At 45.4% G+C, this 17,904-nt stretch overlaps 1 protein-coding gene across 1 annotated transcript in view; it reads right to left on the bottom strand.

Moving 5' to 3' along the window:
• LOC117870746 (vertebrate ancient opsin-like) overlaps window positions 1-15,657 on the bottom strand; it is a 122,623-nt gene extending 106,966 nt beyond the window's left edge. The window contains exons 1-2 of the mRNA XM_034758066.1: window positions 15,477-15,657; window positions 6,687-7,453 (exon numbers count right to left, since the gene is read on the bottom strand). Coding sequence (XP_034613957.1) covers window positions 6,687-7,032 — 346 coding nt within the window. The 5' untranslated portion in view covers window positions 7,033-7,453; window positions 15,477-15,657. The remainder of the gene's footprint in view (window positions 1-6,686; window positions 7,454-15,476) is intronic.
• Window positions 15,658-17,904: the final 2,247 nt, after the last annotated feature.

Here is a 17,904-nt window from a genome sequence, read left to right as displayed (position 1 = left end):
TCTACAGTGCATATTGCCATGGTATCTGGGCTCCTCACAAACACTGATGGATTTAGCCTCGAAATACTTGGTGAGTTAGGGAAGTATCAACCCCACTTTACTGATGGGGAATTGAGGTACAGACAGGTCAATCTTGCACAGTGCTGAGCATTCTGTCTCTAATCCAGCAAAGTACTTTGAGCATGTGCCTAACTTAAACATTAAGTATATGAGCAGTCTACTCATGTTTAAATTAAGCACATGCTTAATCCTCATCCACATTCATGAAGTAATGTTGTACTCTGCAGGCATATATATTGCAATAACTCGTGAACTAGTAACCCTTCAACCAGGCTGTTTTAGGACACTGTCACCTCAGTACATGTAATCAATTCATCAAAAAAAAAAAAGACTATATGAAAAACATTTTTTCTGTATCAAAAATGTATGTGGGGTACAAATGTACCCCACATGTTGCACTGTTATCCTGTATTTTTAGTAGTTTCATGTTCTCATTCGCTTCTAGTGAGACAGTCTTCTTGCAACAGTTAGCATATGGTAATTGACAATGCATTGCAGTGACAGTGATTGCTGCATAGAATCACCCCTAATATAGAAGGTACTCCAGGAAGGTTGGTCCCTTCAAACCTGGGCACGTTAGGTATCGTCAGCACAGAGTAGACTGATGCTGGTTTTCTTCACCTAACGTTCTTGCAGGGATTTTCTGCCTAGGTATTGTGCTTCAAACACTACAGCCTCAGGAGATTCTTGAGGGTATTTTCTGTGATGAGCATTTCAAGATGGTGAACCAAAGGGCATAATATTCTGCTTCTGAGCTTATCAAAAGGATTTGCAACTCTGAAAGCGAGTTGTCATGTGATGACAACCTATTAGATGATAGTGACTTCGTGCCAGATTGTATCAAGAGCTGCTCTGAGAAGGAAGACCATATTTCTGTTGATTTATCATCAAGTTTGTGTTCAGACAATAAGAAGCTCATGTTCAGCCCTGGTATAAGACTGGAAGACGTAGTTCGTGATAACTTCTTCACTAGTATTCAGCTTGTTGAAGGTCAAATTTTCGTTGAGTAGATCTATATTGGAACAATCTGATGAAAAAAAGCCAGCTGTATCTAGTGAGATGTATCCACATTGCAGCAGAGAAAAACTGTCATCCATGTTCAGCTTTGCTGGGCCATGCACCCTGGTTTCCAGTGTTCCAAAGAGGGGCAAGTTGGTGATGATGCTATTGATGATGCATCATGACAAGGTTGTAGAATAAGACAAAAAGAAACCCCACATCATTCTCCACTACAATGACACTAAAAGTGGTGTTGATAACATGAACCATCTTGTAAGAATGTTCTCCTGCAGGTATAAAATAAACAGGTGGCCAGTGGTTCTTTTCTTCAACATGCTTGATGTTGCTGGCATAGGAAGATTCATCTTTTGGGTCGGCAACAATCCTGCTTGGCGACACATTCACCCAAGACAAAGAAGATGCTTGTTCATTTTCAATCCAGGAGAACAACTAATAGATACACTTATCAAGGTTTCCACTCTTTACACACATCTCACCATGTCCATCAAAGCAGCACTCTCAACCCTTGGCTACCATCGAAAAACAGCCACCATGGGAGCACCTAGCAAACTTGGTCAAATATGATAGTGTCCACTGCCATGATCAGCTGACTGGAAGAGCCACAAGCAATGCGAAGAATACAGTGAATTTGTATGTGCTGACCACTCCACATTGATGCTGATGTGTGAAAATTGCATATAGACTCTCACTGAAAGAGACTCCTTCTAGTTCTTTCAATTTGCTAGTTAAATAAATTGGGGAGGCATCCCTAAAACATTAAATAATTGTTCTTAGTTTCTAAATGCATTTGGGTATACAAAATTGTACCCCACAATTAATTCAACACAATTAATTCAACTTTTTTCTTGACACTGGATGGAGGTTAAGTACTTTGCTAGATCAGGGACAGAGGGCTGAGAGAGGTTAGGGCCCCTATTTTAGAGACACACCTTAGCTTTACACATGTGAAGTGCATAAAGTTAACATGCAGAAGTGCTTACATGATCCATGAATAAATTACTTACTCAAGGTTACTAAGGAATGTCTGCTGTGGACCCCAGGAATAGAATCCAGCGCTCCAGAATCAGTCCAGTGTCTTAATCACAAATCTATCTTTCCAAATAGCCCTCTGACTTCAGGGCATACACCAACCACTAACTTGATGTGATTAAAAAGAAACATCTCCTACGGGCAGATTATTCCATAATTGGTGTTTCTGATTGAGCCCTAGTTCAGTGATGGATTCCCATTTGGGAAAGCAATTCAGTACATGCTTAACTTGGACTTGAATAGAGATGAACTTAAGCACGTGCTTAAGTGCTTTCTTGAATATGGGCCAAAGCTAGAATAATGGACTAGAGGGTATTATCTGGTATAGCAGAAATCTGATACAGTATGGCAATTCCTTTGTCCCTCCCTGTGTGCTGATACAACCTGTATACCACACTATCTTGTATTTGGTACACACCCATACAATTCACAGGAGAAATACAAAACTATTTTAGAAACATGTGAGGGTTTTTCTTAACTGTTGGAACTCTACTCTTTTTATCCCTTCAGAGCTCAGAAAGAAAAATCAAAAGCTAGTAATTTGTAAACATCTGTGAAAGTGAGCCAAAAAGCTTTTCTATGCACAACACTGTCTTCATTTCAGAGTCCAATATCTCATTTTTCTAGGTCTTGAATCCAGTGCTGGGTTCTACTAGGCAGGGAAGAATCTAATCTTTCCAATGGCATAAAGCTCCTATTTAATTTATAATCCTGATGGGTCACTGGATATCAGACATTAAAATGGTCCCTGGTTGAATACTGCCTATCCTACTCCTTGGGGAGGTTTAAATTTGGGCAATAAAACATACATTTGGTGAAAGAAGGAAATATATCTTTGCCTGAATGATGTGGGTGTGAGGTCAGAGGGTGTTTTTGTTTAAATGACAGTTTCTTGAAGCTGCCCAGCAGATTGAAATGTCAGAAATTGCCCCAGAAGCCGGGGGTCAGTGGGCAGAATACAAGTGAGGTAGGCAAAGTTGCAGGGCAAATTGAATCTGGGTGGATATCACCCCCCACATACATTGTTTGCTTTTTCCCAAAAATTCTAAATCTCAATGGGAAAATTGTCAAATTATGAATTTTGAACATTCATGACCAGCTCTACTCAACATCTGATGGGATCAGGCCCATTGTAGGTAACCATAGTTCATGAATCGAGCTCTTAGACATTTTCCTGCAGAACTATCCTTTTGACATTAATAGGGTTACCATATTTCTACAAGCAAAAAAGAGGTCACTGGGGGGGGGGAGGAGCCCTGCTCTAGCCCCGCCCCTGCTCCACCCCCATCCACTCCCTCCCACTTCCCACCCCCTGATTGCCCCCCTCAGAACCCCCAACCCCCCGCTCCTTGTCCCCTGACTGCCCCCTCCTGGGACCCCTGCCACTAACTGCCCCCTAGGATCCCACCGCTTATCTAAGCCCCCCTGCTTCTTGTCCCCTGACTGCCCCCTCCTGAAAATGCCCTACGACCCTACCTGTCCCCTGACTGCCCCGACCCTTATCCACACTCCCACCCCATATTCACACCCCTGCCCCCAGACAGACCCCCGGTGACTCCCATGCCCTATCCAACTGCTCCCTGCCCCCGACAGGACCCCCAGAACTCCTGAGCCATCCAACCCCCTCTGCTACCTGCCTGCCTCGACCACTCTCCACACCCCTGCCCCCTGACAGCCCTCCCAGAACCCCAGACCCATCTAACCCCCCCTGCTCTCTGTCCCTGACTGTCCCAACCCCTCTCCACACCCCTGGCCCCCTGACAGCCCCTCCAGACCCATCTAACCCTCCCACTCCCTGTCCATGACTGTCGCAACCCCTCTCCACACCCTTGCCCCCCCAAAAACTCCCAACCCATCCAACCCCCCCTCCCTGTCCCCTGACCAGGGCCAGCTTTAAAGAGCCCAGGAATCGGGCTGCGCTCCGGCCAGGGTTGCAGGGTTTGGGGCCGGGCCGGAGGTGCTCGGCCGGCGCTGCTGGGGCCCAAGCCGGGCCGGGGGTGCTGGGGCCGGCGCTGCTGGGGCCCAAGCCGGGCCGGGGGTGCTGGGGCGGCGCTGCTGGGGCCCGGGCCGGGCCGGCGCTGTTGGGGCCCGGGCCGGGGGTGCTGGGGCCCGAGCCGGTCCGGGCCGGGGGTGCTGGGGCCGGCGCTGCTGGGACCCGAGCCGGGCTGGGTCTGGGCCAGGGGTGCTGGGGCCCGGGGGTGCTGGGGCCCGAGCCGGGCCGGGTCTGGGCCGGGGGTGCTGGGGTCGGCGCTGCTGGGGTCCGAGCCGGGCTGGGTCCGGGCCAGGGGTGCTGGGGCCCGAGCCGGGCCGGGGGTGCTGGGGCCGGCGCTGCTGGGGGCCGGGCCGGGCGTGCTGGGGCCCGGGCCGGGGGTGCTGGGGCCGGCACTGCTGGGGCCCGGGCCGGGGTTACTGGGGCCGGGGGTGCTGGGGTCCGGGCTGGCGCTGCTGGGACCGCCGGGCGCCGCTTGGCCGGGGCCGCGCCTCCCCGGAGCTCTCCTCCTCGCGCGCCCCCCCCGCCCCAGCTTACCTGCTGCCGCCGCCGCCGCCGCCGCCAGCCTGCCTGCCCCCACTTCATTTCACACTTCCCGCAAAGCTCTGATTTGCGGGAAGCAGGGGAGGGGGGAGGAGCAGGGGGGCGGAGTGTTCAGGGGAGGGGAGGAGGGGGAAGACAGCTGCGGGGCCGGTGGAGTGGTAAGGCTGCAGGGGATGGGGGGAGCCGGGAAGGGGCTTTGGCTGCCCAGCGGCGCTTGGCCGCCGCTTTTTGATCTATAAATAGCCGACGGGGGAAATCCCGGACATTTTTAGATTTTTAAAAATCCCCCCGGACGGCTATTTATAGACCGAAAAGCCGGACATGTCCGGGGAAATCCGGACATATGGTAGCCCTAGACATTAAGAGTGCATCAGAAACTCTCATGAGCACTGGAGTAAATTTGGGGTTACACATAAACAGTAACTTTAAATATGAGCTGAGTGACTCCTCCCCAACTCTACCACTACTAGTTTGGCTATTTAGGTAAATTTTAATGTAATCAGTTCCTTTTATCTAGAAAAACTGTTCATAAGTAGTTTTGTTTCTCTTTTCCTTTTGAGTGAAAAGAGCAACAGTAGCAGATTATAACTAAGACATCCTTTTGTTTCTGTTTTATTTCCAGTGCCACAACAGAAGAGCCGGTAACAGATCAGAGACCTGACATGCCAAATGCACTACAAATGTTACTTGCATGTACATTTGCTAATCCCTTAATCCCATCACCCCGCTCTGTGGCAGGGAACATTACAAACAATGTCTCTGGAACGTCAGGGCAGTGCAGAGTCTGTTCCTTGTAGATCCCAGGTCTTCTTCTCAGGCCCTGGCTGTGCTGCAGGGATTCTGTGGGCTGGACACTTGTTTTGGTGGTGGCCACACACCTCCGGGCTTTGGGCGGTGGGATCCTTTTTCCCAGCGTCAGCTCCCCATTGGGTTAAGATCCCCCTCCCAGTCTGGCCTGCAAGGACCCTGGGCTGGGGGTGTCTTTCTGCGCTGGGCCCTTTGCCCAGGGTCCCCGCTTGGCTGGCCCCAGTTGTTCACTGCACCCGGCTTCAGACTGCTCCAGCTCCAGCCCCAGCCCCAACTCCACTGTTCCAGCTCTGGCTTCACTTTGCCTTAGTACTGATGCTGCTGCTCTGCCTCCAGCCCCCGGGCTGCTTCTCTGGCCCCTCTGGCGCTGTGGCTGCAGCTCTGCTTCCAGCACAGGTCTGCTCTGTGGGCTGCTTCTGTGACTCTGCTCCCAGCACTGACCTGCTTCCTGGGCTGCTTTTCTGGCCCCTCTGGCTGGCACAGCTCTGCTCCCCAGCTCAGCTTGGACCTCTGCTCTCTCCTTAGCTCTGCCCCACTCTGTCTGACCCAGGCAATTCCAGCTCACACGGAAGACGGGACCCGCCCTGGCCTCCTGACTCCCTGATTAGCTGCCCACCCTGTCAATCAGGCTGACCTGGAGCATTGGCCTTTCCCCATTCTTTTAGTACTGGGAGCCAGCCAACCAAAACACCCCCACTGAATGTTAGTAAGGGGACAACAGTCCCCTTACATAAACTATACTGTAAACCTGATCTCCAAGTACTCCAGAGAACAGAATTCTTGTATATTTCAATACATTGGTGGCTCACAAAAACAGAACTGACAGGCAGAGCAAGATGACAAGCTGACCTGGATATATGTTTTGGAAAAACAAGACAGTCTTGAGAATCTATTTTCAGACAATCTAAAAATACACTTTAATTATACACTACCACTTTACTATTGACAGCTCACTGTGATAAAGAGGCAATTGCCCAGTGGAAGATGGCTGCCTTGGATGTTTACCATCAGTAGAGCATCAGTTTGGGGCTAGGGAGGCTACATTTGGTGAAAATATGCTGCATGGGAGCATGACTATACATCAAATACTGCAGGGGTGTGTAATCCAAAGTGGTACGTGTGGTCTTAGAAACCCAGAAGTCTTAGAACTGTGCTAGTCGCACTGATGGTACACATACACGTTCCACATCCACCATGTTACAAATAATAGTGTAAGACAAAATCTTTAAACTCTTACCAAAGCAGGAATTGACAAAGCCATACCACATGCAACCATACTCTCCTCCAATCCATCTGCCGTGGATGTTGGATGCAAAACTGAGTGTGGTGCCAGAGATGCACACTAACATGTCACTGGCACTGATGTTCAGCAGTAGCATGTTCACAGGGTTGCGCAGGGTTTTAAACTTGCAGAAGAGTATGAGAACAATAAAGTTATTCAAGAAGCCAAATACCAAGATAAATCCAAGGAAAACAGCCACTACGGTGTGCCCTGTTCTAGAGAGTCCAGTTCTTGGCTCATGAGGATCTGTAGATGCTCCAAAGCTCAGGTTGGCTGTCCAGTTGGTACTCATTTTTGACATTATAGTAGGCTGGAGAGTACAGAAATAGTAAATGTTCTACTCCCAGATCTTCTAGCTACTTTACAGAAGTATCCCTCCATTACAATACAAATCAGCACTAGATTCTTGTGGTCTTCAGTCGGTTGGCAAACTGCTTCTTGACTGTTAACAATAATAGAAAATAGAGTCTCAATGTAGAAAAGCTTATTGCACTGCTTATTCTGTAATCATTTGTCTATGGAACTCGTAGGCTGCATAACAGAAGAGACTGATAGCTTCAAGGGCACCGTCATTATTTAAAAATTGGACTATTTCAGATGATTACTTTTAGACCAAAGGTAGGAGACATCTTAATAAGCTGCCAGTTCTTCAGAGCAAAACAATTTCTAGTAATTGTGATCAGTCCCATTGTCAGAAGTGGGTTCTTCGTGACAAAAACATCCTGCACACATGGAAAGAAAACAACAAGCATTACATCCAAAACAATTCTTTTCATATTAACACCAAGAGGCTACATTGTCTGTTAACAGTTCTTCCCCTTTGGCAAGAAGAACTTTTGTTAAAACTCAGTCTTTTGTTTTCTCTCTGCATAAATAAAATCAGTTATTTGAAGTCTTAGAGTGCTTTTTGTATTTATGAAAGCTATTCTAGAAGGCTTCCCTCTAGCCAGCAGTCTGTTATGCAAAAGACCACTTAGGCACTTTATATGCCAGGCACTAGTGTGAGAAAATATTTAGTAAGGAATATGGTTTTATTTAAGCACTCCAGTGTCTCTCCTGCTGTGTTTGTATAGCTCCCAACGCAGTGAAGTCTCAATCCTGACTGGTGCCTTAGGGGGTGGGGGAACCTACTATACTGTACGTAATTACTGATTACTAACAATCTGAAGGGAAAGAGGAAGAGTTTTCATATCCAAGCAGCAGCATTTTTAGTGCATCCCTTGAAGATAAAACATGTTGAAAGACCTAAGAGATCTATTTCATATCTACGGCATTCACTGGATACCAGACGTTCGTTTCCACTATTCATAGACCTCAACCAGCTTCTCAATGCTTTTTCCCCTCACAGACTTAAAAATGTATATCATATGTTCATTATATAAATATATTGTATTTGATTAATTAAATTGTAATTGATTAATACCACAGAGACTATAACACATAAAGAAAAAAGGAACTAGTAAAGTACAATATCATGAAAGAGGTATTAACTCTTTAGCCACAGCTTTCAGAACAGGTTGCTGAGAACATAATTAATCTATATTCTTATTTTACATAGATCTTTTTGTTAAAAGGGAACTAAAAGGACAGTTATGATGTTGTAGAGATTTCCATTCCCAATTTAAAAAGTGCATGGTATCTTTAGCTTCCTGAACTAAAAGATAAATTAAAAAAGGGGAGTTAGAAATTTCTGTTTCAGAAGCCAAGTGTTCCTAGAAGATTATTCATTATCTATATTCTTTCTTCATAAATGAAATGTGTTATCCCTTGCATTGCTCCTAACCAGTAGTTTCTCTGAGAAGTACTTGATAGAAAGATGCATCACGACACCAGAAAGCTGTTTAGCACAAAACAGCTAAACAGAGATTACTAAAAATTCTGTTTAGCTGTTTCATGCAATGTCTCTCTGGTGTCATGATGTGTTTTTCTAGCAAGTATTTTTTCTTCATACTGTATCATACTTGCATTGTACACTTCTAAACAGTCATATTGCTACATCCATCTCATTACTGTAATGATTTTATTTAAAGTACACAATGTATCGTGACTTTACCTTTGTGAATTATAAAATATAGATGCTTTTCAGGAGCCATTTTCATTATTAACTTACAATCCAAAAGGTTAACTTTTCCTGCATCTCTCCCTTTTATCAGAGGTAGAATAATTTGGTTTGATAAAATTCTTAAGTGGAAAAGCCAAGGAAAGGTATATATTTGGAACCCTGACAATACCTTTTAAGTCAGTGTTTCTCAAACTAGGGTCGCTGCTTGTTACTTCTAGTTGTGTTGTGGTAAACAAAATATAAGTTTATTATACACCTCTACATCAATATAAGTGGGAGTCGCGATCGGCCGGACCTGCAGACGGGGCAGGTAAACAAACTGGCCCAGCCCACCAAGGGCTTTCCCTACACAAGCAGCGACACCAGTTTGAGAAACACTGTTTTAAGTTGTCCTGGACAGGTCTGGTCCTGGGCTTTCCCAATGAAGGGAAAGGGAATGGTTCTGTTCTGTGAATGAGATGTTCTTTAAACACAACTAGAAGTAACTTTAGAGCAATAGCAGGGAAGTATGCAGGAACAAAATGCAGAGGTAAACAAAATATAAGTTTATTATACACCTCTATATCGATATAACGCTGCCCTCGGGAGCCAAAAAATGTTACCGCGTTATAGGTGAAACCGCGTTATATCGAACTTGCTTTGATCCTCCGGAGTGCGCAGCCCCGCCCCCCTGGAGCACTGCTTTACCACGTTATATCCGAATTTGTGTTATATCGGATCGTGTTATATCGGGGTAGAGGTGTATTAAGCATTTTTTGGACACTAAAATTTTATAGCAGGAGAGTCCAACAGTTTTAACATCAGAACAGCCATACTGGACCAATACTGGTCAGACCAGTGGTCCTGCCCAAGGTCTGAGGCCCACCTCGCAGGGTCCTAGAGTCTGGGTGTGAAATTGCATTCTATATGATTTTATGAAAGTATGCTGATGAGTGTGAACATAATGTAACTAAAATATGCTTCATGTAAAAGGTCTCTTGTAAGGTATCATTACAAAGTGTGGTCATCCTATTTCTATAAATGTATCACTCTTGTATCTGAAACTAGAAATATGAAATATAACTCTGAGGGCCTATTGTAATTATGCAAAGTGTGGGCCATTAATGGTGGTTTGGAATCTTGATGGCTCCCATTAACCAGAACAATTGACTGTAGATGGCTCTGTTTTACTTGTAAGTATTCCTGTATACATGTGTGCTGGAAAGTGGGTAATGAAGTCTTATAGTGACATGTGATCAGGGCCAGCTTTAGGCTGATTCCCCCAAATCAGGTCCCACGCCTAAGAGGGCCCCACGCCTAAGAGGGACCCGCACCCTAAAGAAGAGCGCTTAACTTAGGTACCTTTTTAATTTTTACTCACCCGGCGGCGGTCCGGGTTTTCGGCGGCACTTCGGCAGCGGGTCCTTCACTCGCTCTGGGTCTTCGGCAGCATTTCGACGGCGGGTCCTTCAGTGATGCGGAAGACCCAGAGCGAGTGAAGGACCCGCCGTCGAAGTGCCGCCGAAGACCAGGACCACCGCCGGATATTCGAATCAGGCCCCGCACTTCCTAAAGCCGGCCCTGCATGTGATCATGTCACCTGAACTGGAATCCATCTTTAACCTGGTGTTTTTCCATTTAGAAGGAAGGGGGGAACCCAGAGAGGGACAAAGGATTCCTGCCTTATGCAGAAATATATAAGTGGATGTAACAGAACAAAAAAGGAGCCATCATGCGAAATCCCCTAGCTACCACCTGAGCTGGAACAAGGGCTGTACGGGGAAAAGATTTGTGTTCAGACTAGGAAGGCATCGAGTCTGTGAAAGTAACTTATTGAAACATCGCTGAGGGTGAGATTTTATCTGTATTCAGTTTTATTACTGTATTAGGCTTAGATTTGCGTGTTTTATTTTATTTTACTTGGTAATTCACTTTGTTCTGTCTGCTATTACTTGAAACCACTTAAACCCTACTTTCAGTATTTAATAAAATCACTTTTTACTTATTAATTAACCCAGAGTATATATTAATACTTGGGGGGCACAAACAGCTGTGCATATCTTTCTATCAGTGTTATAGAGGGCAAACAATTCATGAGTTTACCCTGTATAAGCTTTATTTGGGGTAAAACAGATTTATTTGGGGTTTGGACCCCATTGGGAGTTGGGCATCTGAGTGTTAACAACAGGAACACTTCTCAAGTTGCTTTCAGTTAAGTCTGTAGCTTTGGGGCACGTGGTTCAGACTCTCAGTCTGTGTTGGAGCAGACTGGCGTGTCTGGCTCAACAAGACAGGGTGCTGGAATCCCAAGCTGGCAGGGAAAGCAGGGGCAGAAGTAGGCTTGGCACATCAGTTGGCAGCCCCAAGGGGGTTTCTGTGATCCAACCCATCACACTGGGATCCAGCCTAAATCTGGAAGTCTACAATGCAATTAAACAGCCTTGCAGCCCAAGCCCTGCGAGCCCGAGTCAGCTGGCAGGGGCCAGCCACAGATGTCTAATTACAGTGTAGACATACCCACACTGTCTGATTCTATTCTTTACTATAGTTTCAACCATTTTGCCTGGTACTGAAGTTAGGTTTACCAGCCTGTAATTGCCAGGATGACCTCTGGAGCTTTTTTTTCAAAATCAACATTACATTAGCTATCCGCCAGTCATTTGGATGAGAGGCTGATTTAAGCGATAGGTTGCATACCACAGTTTAGTTCTGCAATTTCATATTTGAGTTCCTTCAGAACTCTTGGGTGAACACCATCTGGTCCTGTTGACTTATTACTGTTTAATTTATCATCCATTTGTTCCAATACTTCCTCTATTGACACCTCAATCTGAGACAGTTCCTCAGATTTGTCACCTAAAAAGAATGTCTCACATCTTCAGCAGTGAAAACTGAGGTTCATTTCAACCTAGTGTGGACCATTAGATGCAGTTCAGTGTTGAAAAAAGCAGTCATACTGCCCCGAGAAAGAGCTCAGGGAGGGTTTACAAGTGCAGGGGAACTGTTACCCAGCACTGTAATCTGAAAAACTGACTATTCATGAGTGTTTTTTATAATTGTATTTATATCAATCTAAAAATGTAGTCTACTTTTTTTTCCATTTCCGATACAGCTTTACCCATCTCTTTTGCATCTGACCACTTGTTTTAGATCCATCCTGCTCTCAGCCCCTCAACTCTATCCTTGTTTATACCCAACCAACTGTATTGAAGAATTTGGCTTCAAAGTTCATCCACATACAGATTTTGTACTGGTATAACTTTCAATTAGGCGTGTGGAATATTTTTAAACTAAAATAATTATACTGGTACAACCTGTTGTGTGGATGCAGCTATACCAGTGTAAAGGTGCCTTTATACCAGTATAGCTTATTTCCTTTCACATGGTATGGAAATAAACTATACCAGTATAAGCACTTTCATACCAATATAATTGCATCTAAACAAGGAGAGTTGTATCACTTTAATCGTACCAACACACAATATAATTTTTGTGCATAGACAAGGCTTTAGGTTACAAACTTATAAACAAGCATGTGAGTAACTTTATATGGGGGGGGAAATCTCTACTGAATTCATGAATAAATCCTTGGTGCACAAAGCAATATACCTGCATATTTGCAGAATTTGGACCTCAGACTATCAACTCCTTAAGGCAGGGTATGTGTTTGTCATCGCTGTAAAGTGCCATAGACTCCTTATGTATATGACAATAATACGTAGCTCCTATGCAGAAACATAGAGCACTTGCGTATGGGTTAGAGAAATAAAATATTTTTTTAAAAACTACACACATTGGGGATGTCTGCTGATACTGCCAAATAAAATAAAAAGCAGGCTGAGTAAGGTTTGCTTAAGTCCCCAAGAGGACATAAGGGTATCTAATGAGGAAAGTCTGAAGATCTGTGCTAGATAAGAAGAGTCCCGTATTAAAAACACAAATACAGTACCATATCCTAAATTTCTTTATAAATTTAGACAAACCACATGCCAAATGATGGTGTTAAGAAAGCTGCTGGGCTCCATTTATTTATTTATTTATTTGAGACCCTGAGTTGGATTTATCCTGGCTTAATATTAGCATATAATTGAGTAATATGGCTTTGATCCTCCCATGTGCTCATTTCTGCTGCAAGATGCTCAAGTACTCTCAATGCCAACTTACTTCACCACTATGCAGGATTGAGCCCTACATCAGTATGATTTTTCAGCTCTTCTGATTAGGAAATTCTTAACTGAACAGTCAATCCCGTTGTTTTTTTTAAATATTAAATCTCTAAGTGGCTTTCCAACATTTAAAAAATACCATTAGTAAACGAATTGTATAGCGTTCATCAAATGACATTGCCAGGTCTCTCTGTACAAGCTTGCTTTTGGGTGGGAAGGAAAACACTGAAAATGATCTGAAGCATTTGGCCAAGTGAAATGGCTTGGATATCAGTACAAGTCACCAACGAGCCTCAATAGTGCATTTTTTTATTTTGTGTTACAAATTTTAAAAATAGTTCTGACAAATACTAGTCAACAAGATGCTGAATGCAGGGACTCCCGTCACTGCTGGCAGTTTCTTCTGAAGCAATCTTGTGGGAAAAGAGGGAAATAAGTATGATCTGTGCTTTGCGTTGATTAAACAGTTCCTTTCAACTTTGCCCAGAAAGAAGGACGTAGCTTGTGACTTGAAAGTTATTGAACTTGCTAGCATTAAGGGGTTTCTGTTTATATTTTTGAAATTACACTTTTTGTTTACAATTGAGGGATTTTTAATCTACATTATCTTGCAAAATTGTAAACTATGCCAGAGAATGGTCCTCGATTCACTTCCAAACTTAATTGTTGATAAAACTGTAAAAAAAACATTTAGATGTCCAAAATCTCTTGCAAAAAAAAAAAATTAATTCTATTGGGATGCATCAGAGCGGTATAACAAACTTGTAGCTTGTTGTGGATATTGCCCTGAACAGATACCTGATTTAAGATTTCACAGTTAAGTGCGGTGGTTCATTTAAAAAAAATTAACTTAAATACATTTATCCAGCATAAAAGTGCATTGAAAAATATAACATTTAAAACTGTTTTGATATTTCAAAGTAAATCTTGGCTGAAAGTCTTTTAAAGATGCAAACAACTAATTCTTGGATTTTATGCTGGATTAATGACCATCCACCACTTACCTTAATCTGTTGAATAAAAGGCTAAGTTTTACTTTGAATTTTGAAATAGTAAATAAAAGCATGATCAGATCTTACCTTTTTAGTTTATATATGGCAAACCAAATTAATATAATTATTTGAGTTCTCCGCATACATAAGGGGCAGATCAAAAGAATCCCTCTTGAACACTACTCAGAGAGAGAGTGAGAGAATTTAAAGGACTCTCAAAGAATAACCCAGGACACACGGGGATGGCAGGAATGCTGGAGCCTTGTACATGTCCGAAGCAACATTTGATGGCACAGGAAAGATTTAGATTCAGGTGCTTAAAAGCAATTAAGAAACAGAACTCAGGCCAAATATTTTGAAGCACTCACAGATCCCATTGATTGCTGGGTCCCCAAACCTCTGAAAATCAAACTACTTGTTTAGATAATTAACTTTAGAAACCCAAATTTGAAAACTTTGTCCTCTCTTTACACTAATGTAGTAAAACAAACTATAAAACCTAGACTATTTAGATTACCACGCTTAGGGGGAAATGTACTAGTTGTGAAGATGGGCAAGGAATTTTTGAATATTAAAGCAATGGGGGCGGGGGCGGGGAATGGTTTGCAGGAAAACTCAGAGCCACCTTTGTAGCTGGACCACTTCTTTAGCACCTTAAAAATTAAACTCACACCCTAGAGATCTTTGTTATTCAACAAGGAAAAGCAAGCAATTGTCAGTATAATTCAATTCTAACTGCCAACTAGACAACACAGTTAAGATTAACATTGAGCAAAAGTGATGAAGAGGTGCCATTTTTGGGACCTGGGGAGTACCTTTGGGATACTATTTTAGGCTTTAGCAGCTATAACAGGGCAACTCTTCAACAGATTAATAGACAGCATCTTCACTGAGTACCTTAAAACTGCCCAAGCATTTAAACTCCCTCACATCTGTCAGCAGAGTAAATATGTATGGCCAAATGCCAGGGGAAAGAAATACAACGCTGGCTAGATCGTTGTTTGTGACTTAATCTGATGTTTTAAAACTTTTTTATAGATTTTTTCAGATAATTTTAATCTGGCATGTAGAAAAATACATCTACATCTGTTTAGAAGTCAGGATTTAAAGAAAATCGTGTCTTCAGCAGGGTGATTCTTAGATATGATGTAGATGAGATGTAATCTCCAGCAATTCCGTGCAGGCTGCTACCCCGCAGCCCGAGGAATTAGAAAACATAATCATGTCTGAAAACTACATGCAGGTTTCTCAATTATGGGTCGGAACAAGGCTGAAAAAATTGTAAGTGAAAAAATTAATTCTGATCGGAAAATGGCCCACCAGCAGGGAACCCTGCCTCATTTAATTTCTTGCTAACAGTATGTTGCAGAGGGGCAGCGTTGGAAGGTGCAAGACGGATTAGCCTCCCTAATCCTCAAACCAGAAAGGCGGCTCCTGGCCGTTTTAATTCCCCGATCCGCACTCACCGCAGCACCACGGACCAGGGACAGCGGGGTCCCAGCCGGGCGCGGCGGGCGGGAGGGAGATCTAGGGAAACGCTACTTACTTTCCGAGGTGCTGGGGGCTGTTCGGCGCCCGCTCCGCCCAGCCTGAGCCCCACGGGGGCAGCGAAAGCCGGCCGCGGCCATCCTTCAGCGGGCGCCCCGAAGCCCGCGCCGCGAGGAGGGTCCCCGCCAACTTTGCCGGCCGGTGAGTCTCCGTGTCCCGCTCCGCTCCTTGCGGGCAGGGGGCTCGGCGCTGCCGGCTCGGGAAGCGCGACTCCGCAGCCGCCCCGGCCCGCGCCCGCCAGGCCAGTGCTCAAAAAGGGCGAGCGGCTCAGCCCCCGCGCTGCCTAGTCCCGGCGCCTCGCCCCCCAGCCAGGCTCCGCCCGCTCGCTGCCCATTGGGGGGCGGGGTCCCAGCGCTAAGGGCTCTGCAGCCCCCTTCCCGTTCGCCGCCTCCCTCCGCCACCCGGCGCGCACCTTCCCTCTAGCTCCTCTGCCCGCCCTGCCCCTGCCCCTGCCCCTGCCGGGCTGTTCCTCCAGCGGCGGGAGCTTTGAAGGGGGAGCGCTGGCCGGATCCAGCGCAGGGCGCCCCACTCGCCTGGCCAGGGGCCCTAGGAGCCTTGCAGTGAAAGCGGCACACGCAGCCCCCACAAAGGAACCGAGGTAGCAGCTGCTGCTGCTGCTGGAAGAGACGCCGCTGCCAGGGCTCAAGCTGTGGCCACGGCCTCTGGCACTGACATCCAGCTCGGCTACACGTGCCCGAGGAGAGATGACAGACGCGCGCATTTGTGTGCCTGGAGGGGGGCTGCTTATCCTGTTTAGCGTTTGGCTTCTGTGTGCACATCCTGGGGGGCTGATCCTCTGGGAGACACTCTCCCGCCCCCGCCGCCCTTTTCTGTATGCAACAGCTTGGGGAGCTCAGCATCTCAGTGCCTGGCTCCTTCCCTTTCGTAAGAGCTAGAGGAGGCTACAGGTTTATGTTCTTGCTAGGGTTGCTAACTCCAGAATTGTCCTGGAGTCCGGAATTAAAGATTCATCTTTAATTAAAGATTATCTTGAGATAAAACGTCCAGGAATACATCCAACCAAAGCTGGCAAACCTACTTGTTGCCCGTGCACATAAAAACCAGCGGGGCAGAAAGAGGACCGGACGCTGTTCCTAAAACACTATCTGAAATCCCTGGCACTTTCTGTCCCCTGTTGCTCCTTTAATGAGAAGCGTTCCGGCAATTCCTATCCACCCAATTCAGCCGCCAGGGTGAGCTCTGTGTGCCTCTTAGGAAATGATCGAATTGGGAAAAAGATAGTTTTGTCTCTCAAACTCCAGGGTTTTAGTCTCACACCGTTTAAATAATAACAACTTCAAGTCCAGCAAGCAGCCTCCCCCGTTAGGAGAAGACGCTTTGCCAGAGCAGAATACAAGGAATGCGGGAAAATTCGTCTCTGAAGGGAGAAGTAATCAATTGCTAGTTGAAAGGCCATGTTGGAAAACAAAATAGAAGTGAGATCACGAGATTATCCAGCAATCCGAATGACCTGGACTGTGGATAATCCACAATTCAGGCTTTCAGCACAGATCCTCCCAGTATCTGCTGTTCGGCATACCGATGTTCCCACCTGTTCCGTGTGTTTACTTTTGAGCTGTGTTGCTGTGTGGTGTTGTGTCACATGACTTACTGAGTTACACACTGGAGTGAGACAGCTGAGTACAGTGATAATGTGAAGCTGGTTATAGTCAGATCGTTCCTTCAAGAAAGAAAACCCACCTACAGCGACTGAGGAACCCAGCTCCTGAATATTTAACGTGACAGAGTTGCAGAGTAATACAATTTGGTCAAAGTGTGTGTGTGATAAATGTAGGTCTTTATAGCTAGATGATAAACTGGATTTCCAAAATTTCTTTCTGGTCCCTTATCTCTCTCTAGTAGGATTGCAAAAGTTTAACTCTGTGGTCTTGGACTTCATCAATTTAGGGCAGCAGGTGAAGGGGCTTTCCCTCCGGGCTAATAAGTCCCTTCTCCTTCCTTACTTGTTAGGGTGTGAAAGACCCACAGACAAGGGGGGAAACTGATTAATTGTCTACACTGGGGAAACAGTAATATTGACTAGAGGCAAATTAAACTATAACTGGAGCAGGGGAACTGGACCCTAGGACTTCCCTCCTAACTACCCGGTGACAGAGTCATTCTCTCACTTCTCCGGGCCAATGACTATCCAAGTTTTTATCCACAGTGGAAGATGTTTCACCAGATGAGACTGAGGGAGACCCACATCAGAATATCCCATACCTCAGTGCTTAGGGCAGAGTCCTGATGATTTGTGAGATAGTCTCCCACTTCTTTCTTCCCCTCTGGTAGGGGGTGGGGGAAATAAATACAAGTTTCCCACATCCCAGGGGAGCGCTCTAACCATTGGCCACAGGTTATAAAATGGGCACCACCCCCACCTCCTCCTCCTGCTGCCCCTGCTGTTTTGTGTGGATTAGAAGTTT

The sequence above is a fragment of the Trachemys scripta genome, chromosome 1 (genome assembly GCF_013100865.1).
Source record: "Trachemys scripta elegans isolate TJP31775 chromosome 1, CAS_Tse_1.0, whole genome shotgun sequence".
NCBI classification, from domain to species: Eukaryota; Metazoa; Chordata; order Testudines; family Emydidae; genus Trachemys; species Trachemys scripta.
The sequence above is the reverse complement of the archived record's forward strand: the minus strand, read 5'-3'. Positions and strand labels throughout refer to the sequence as shown.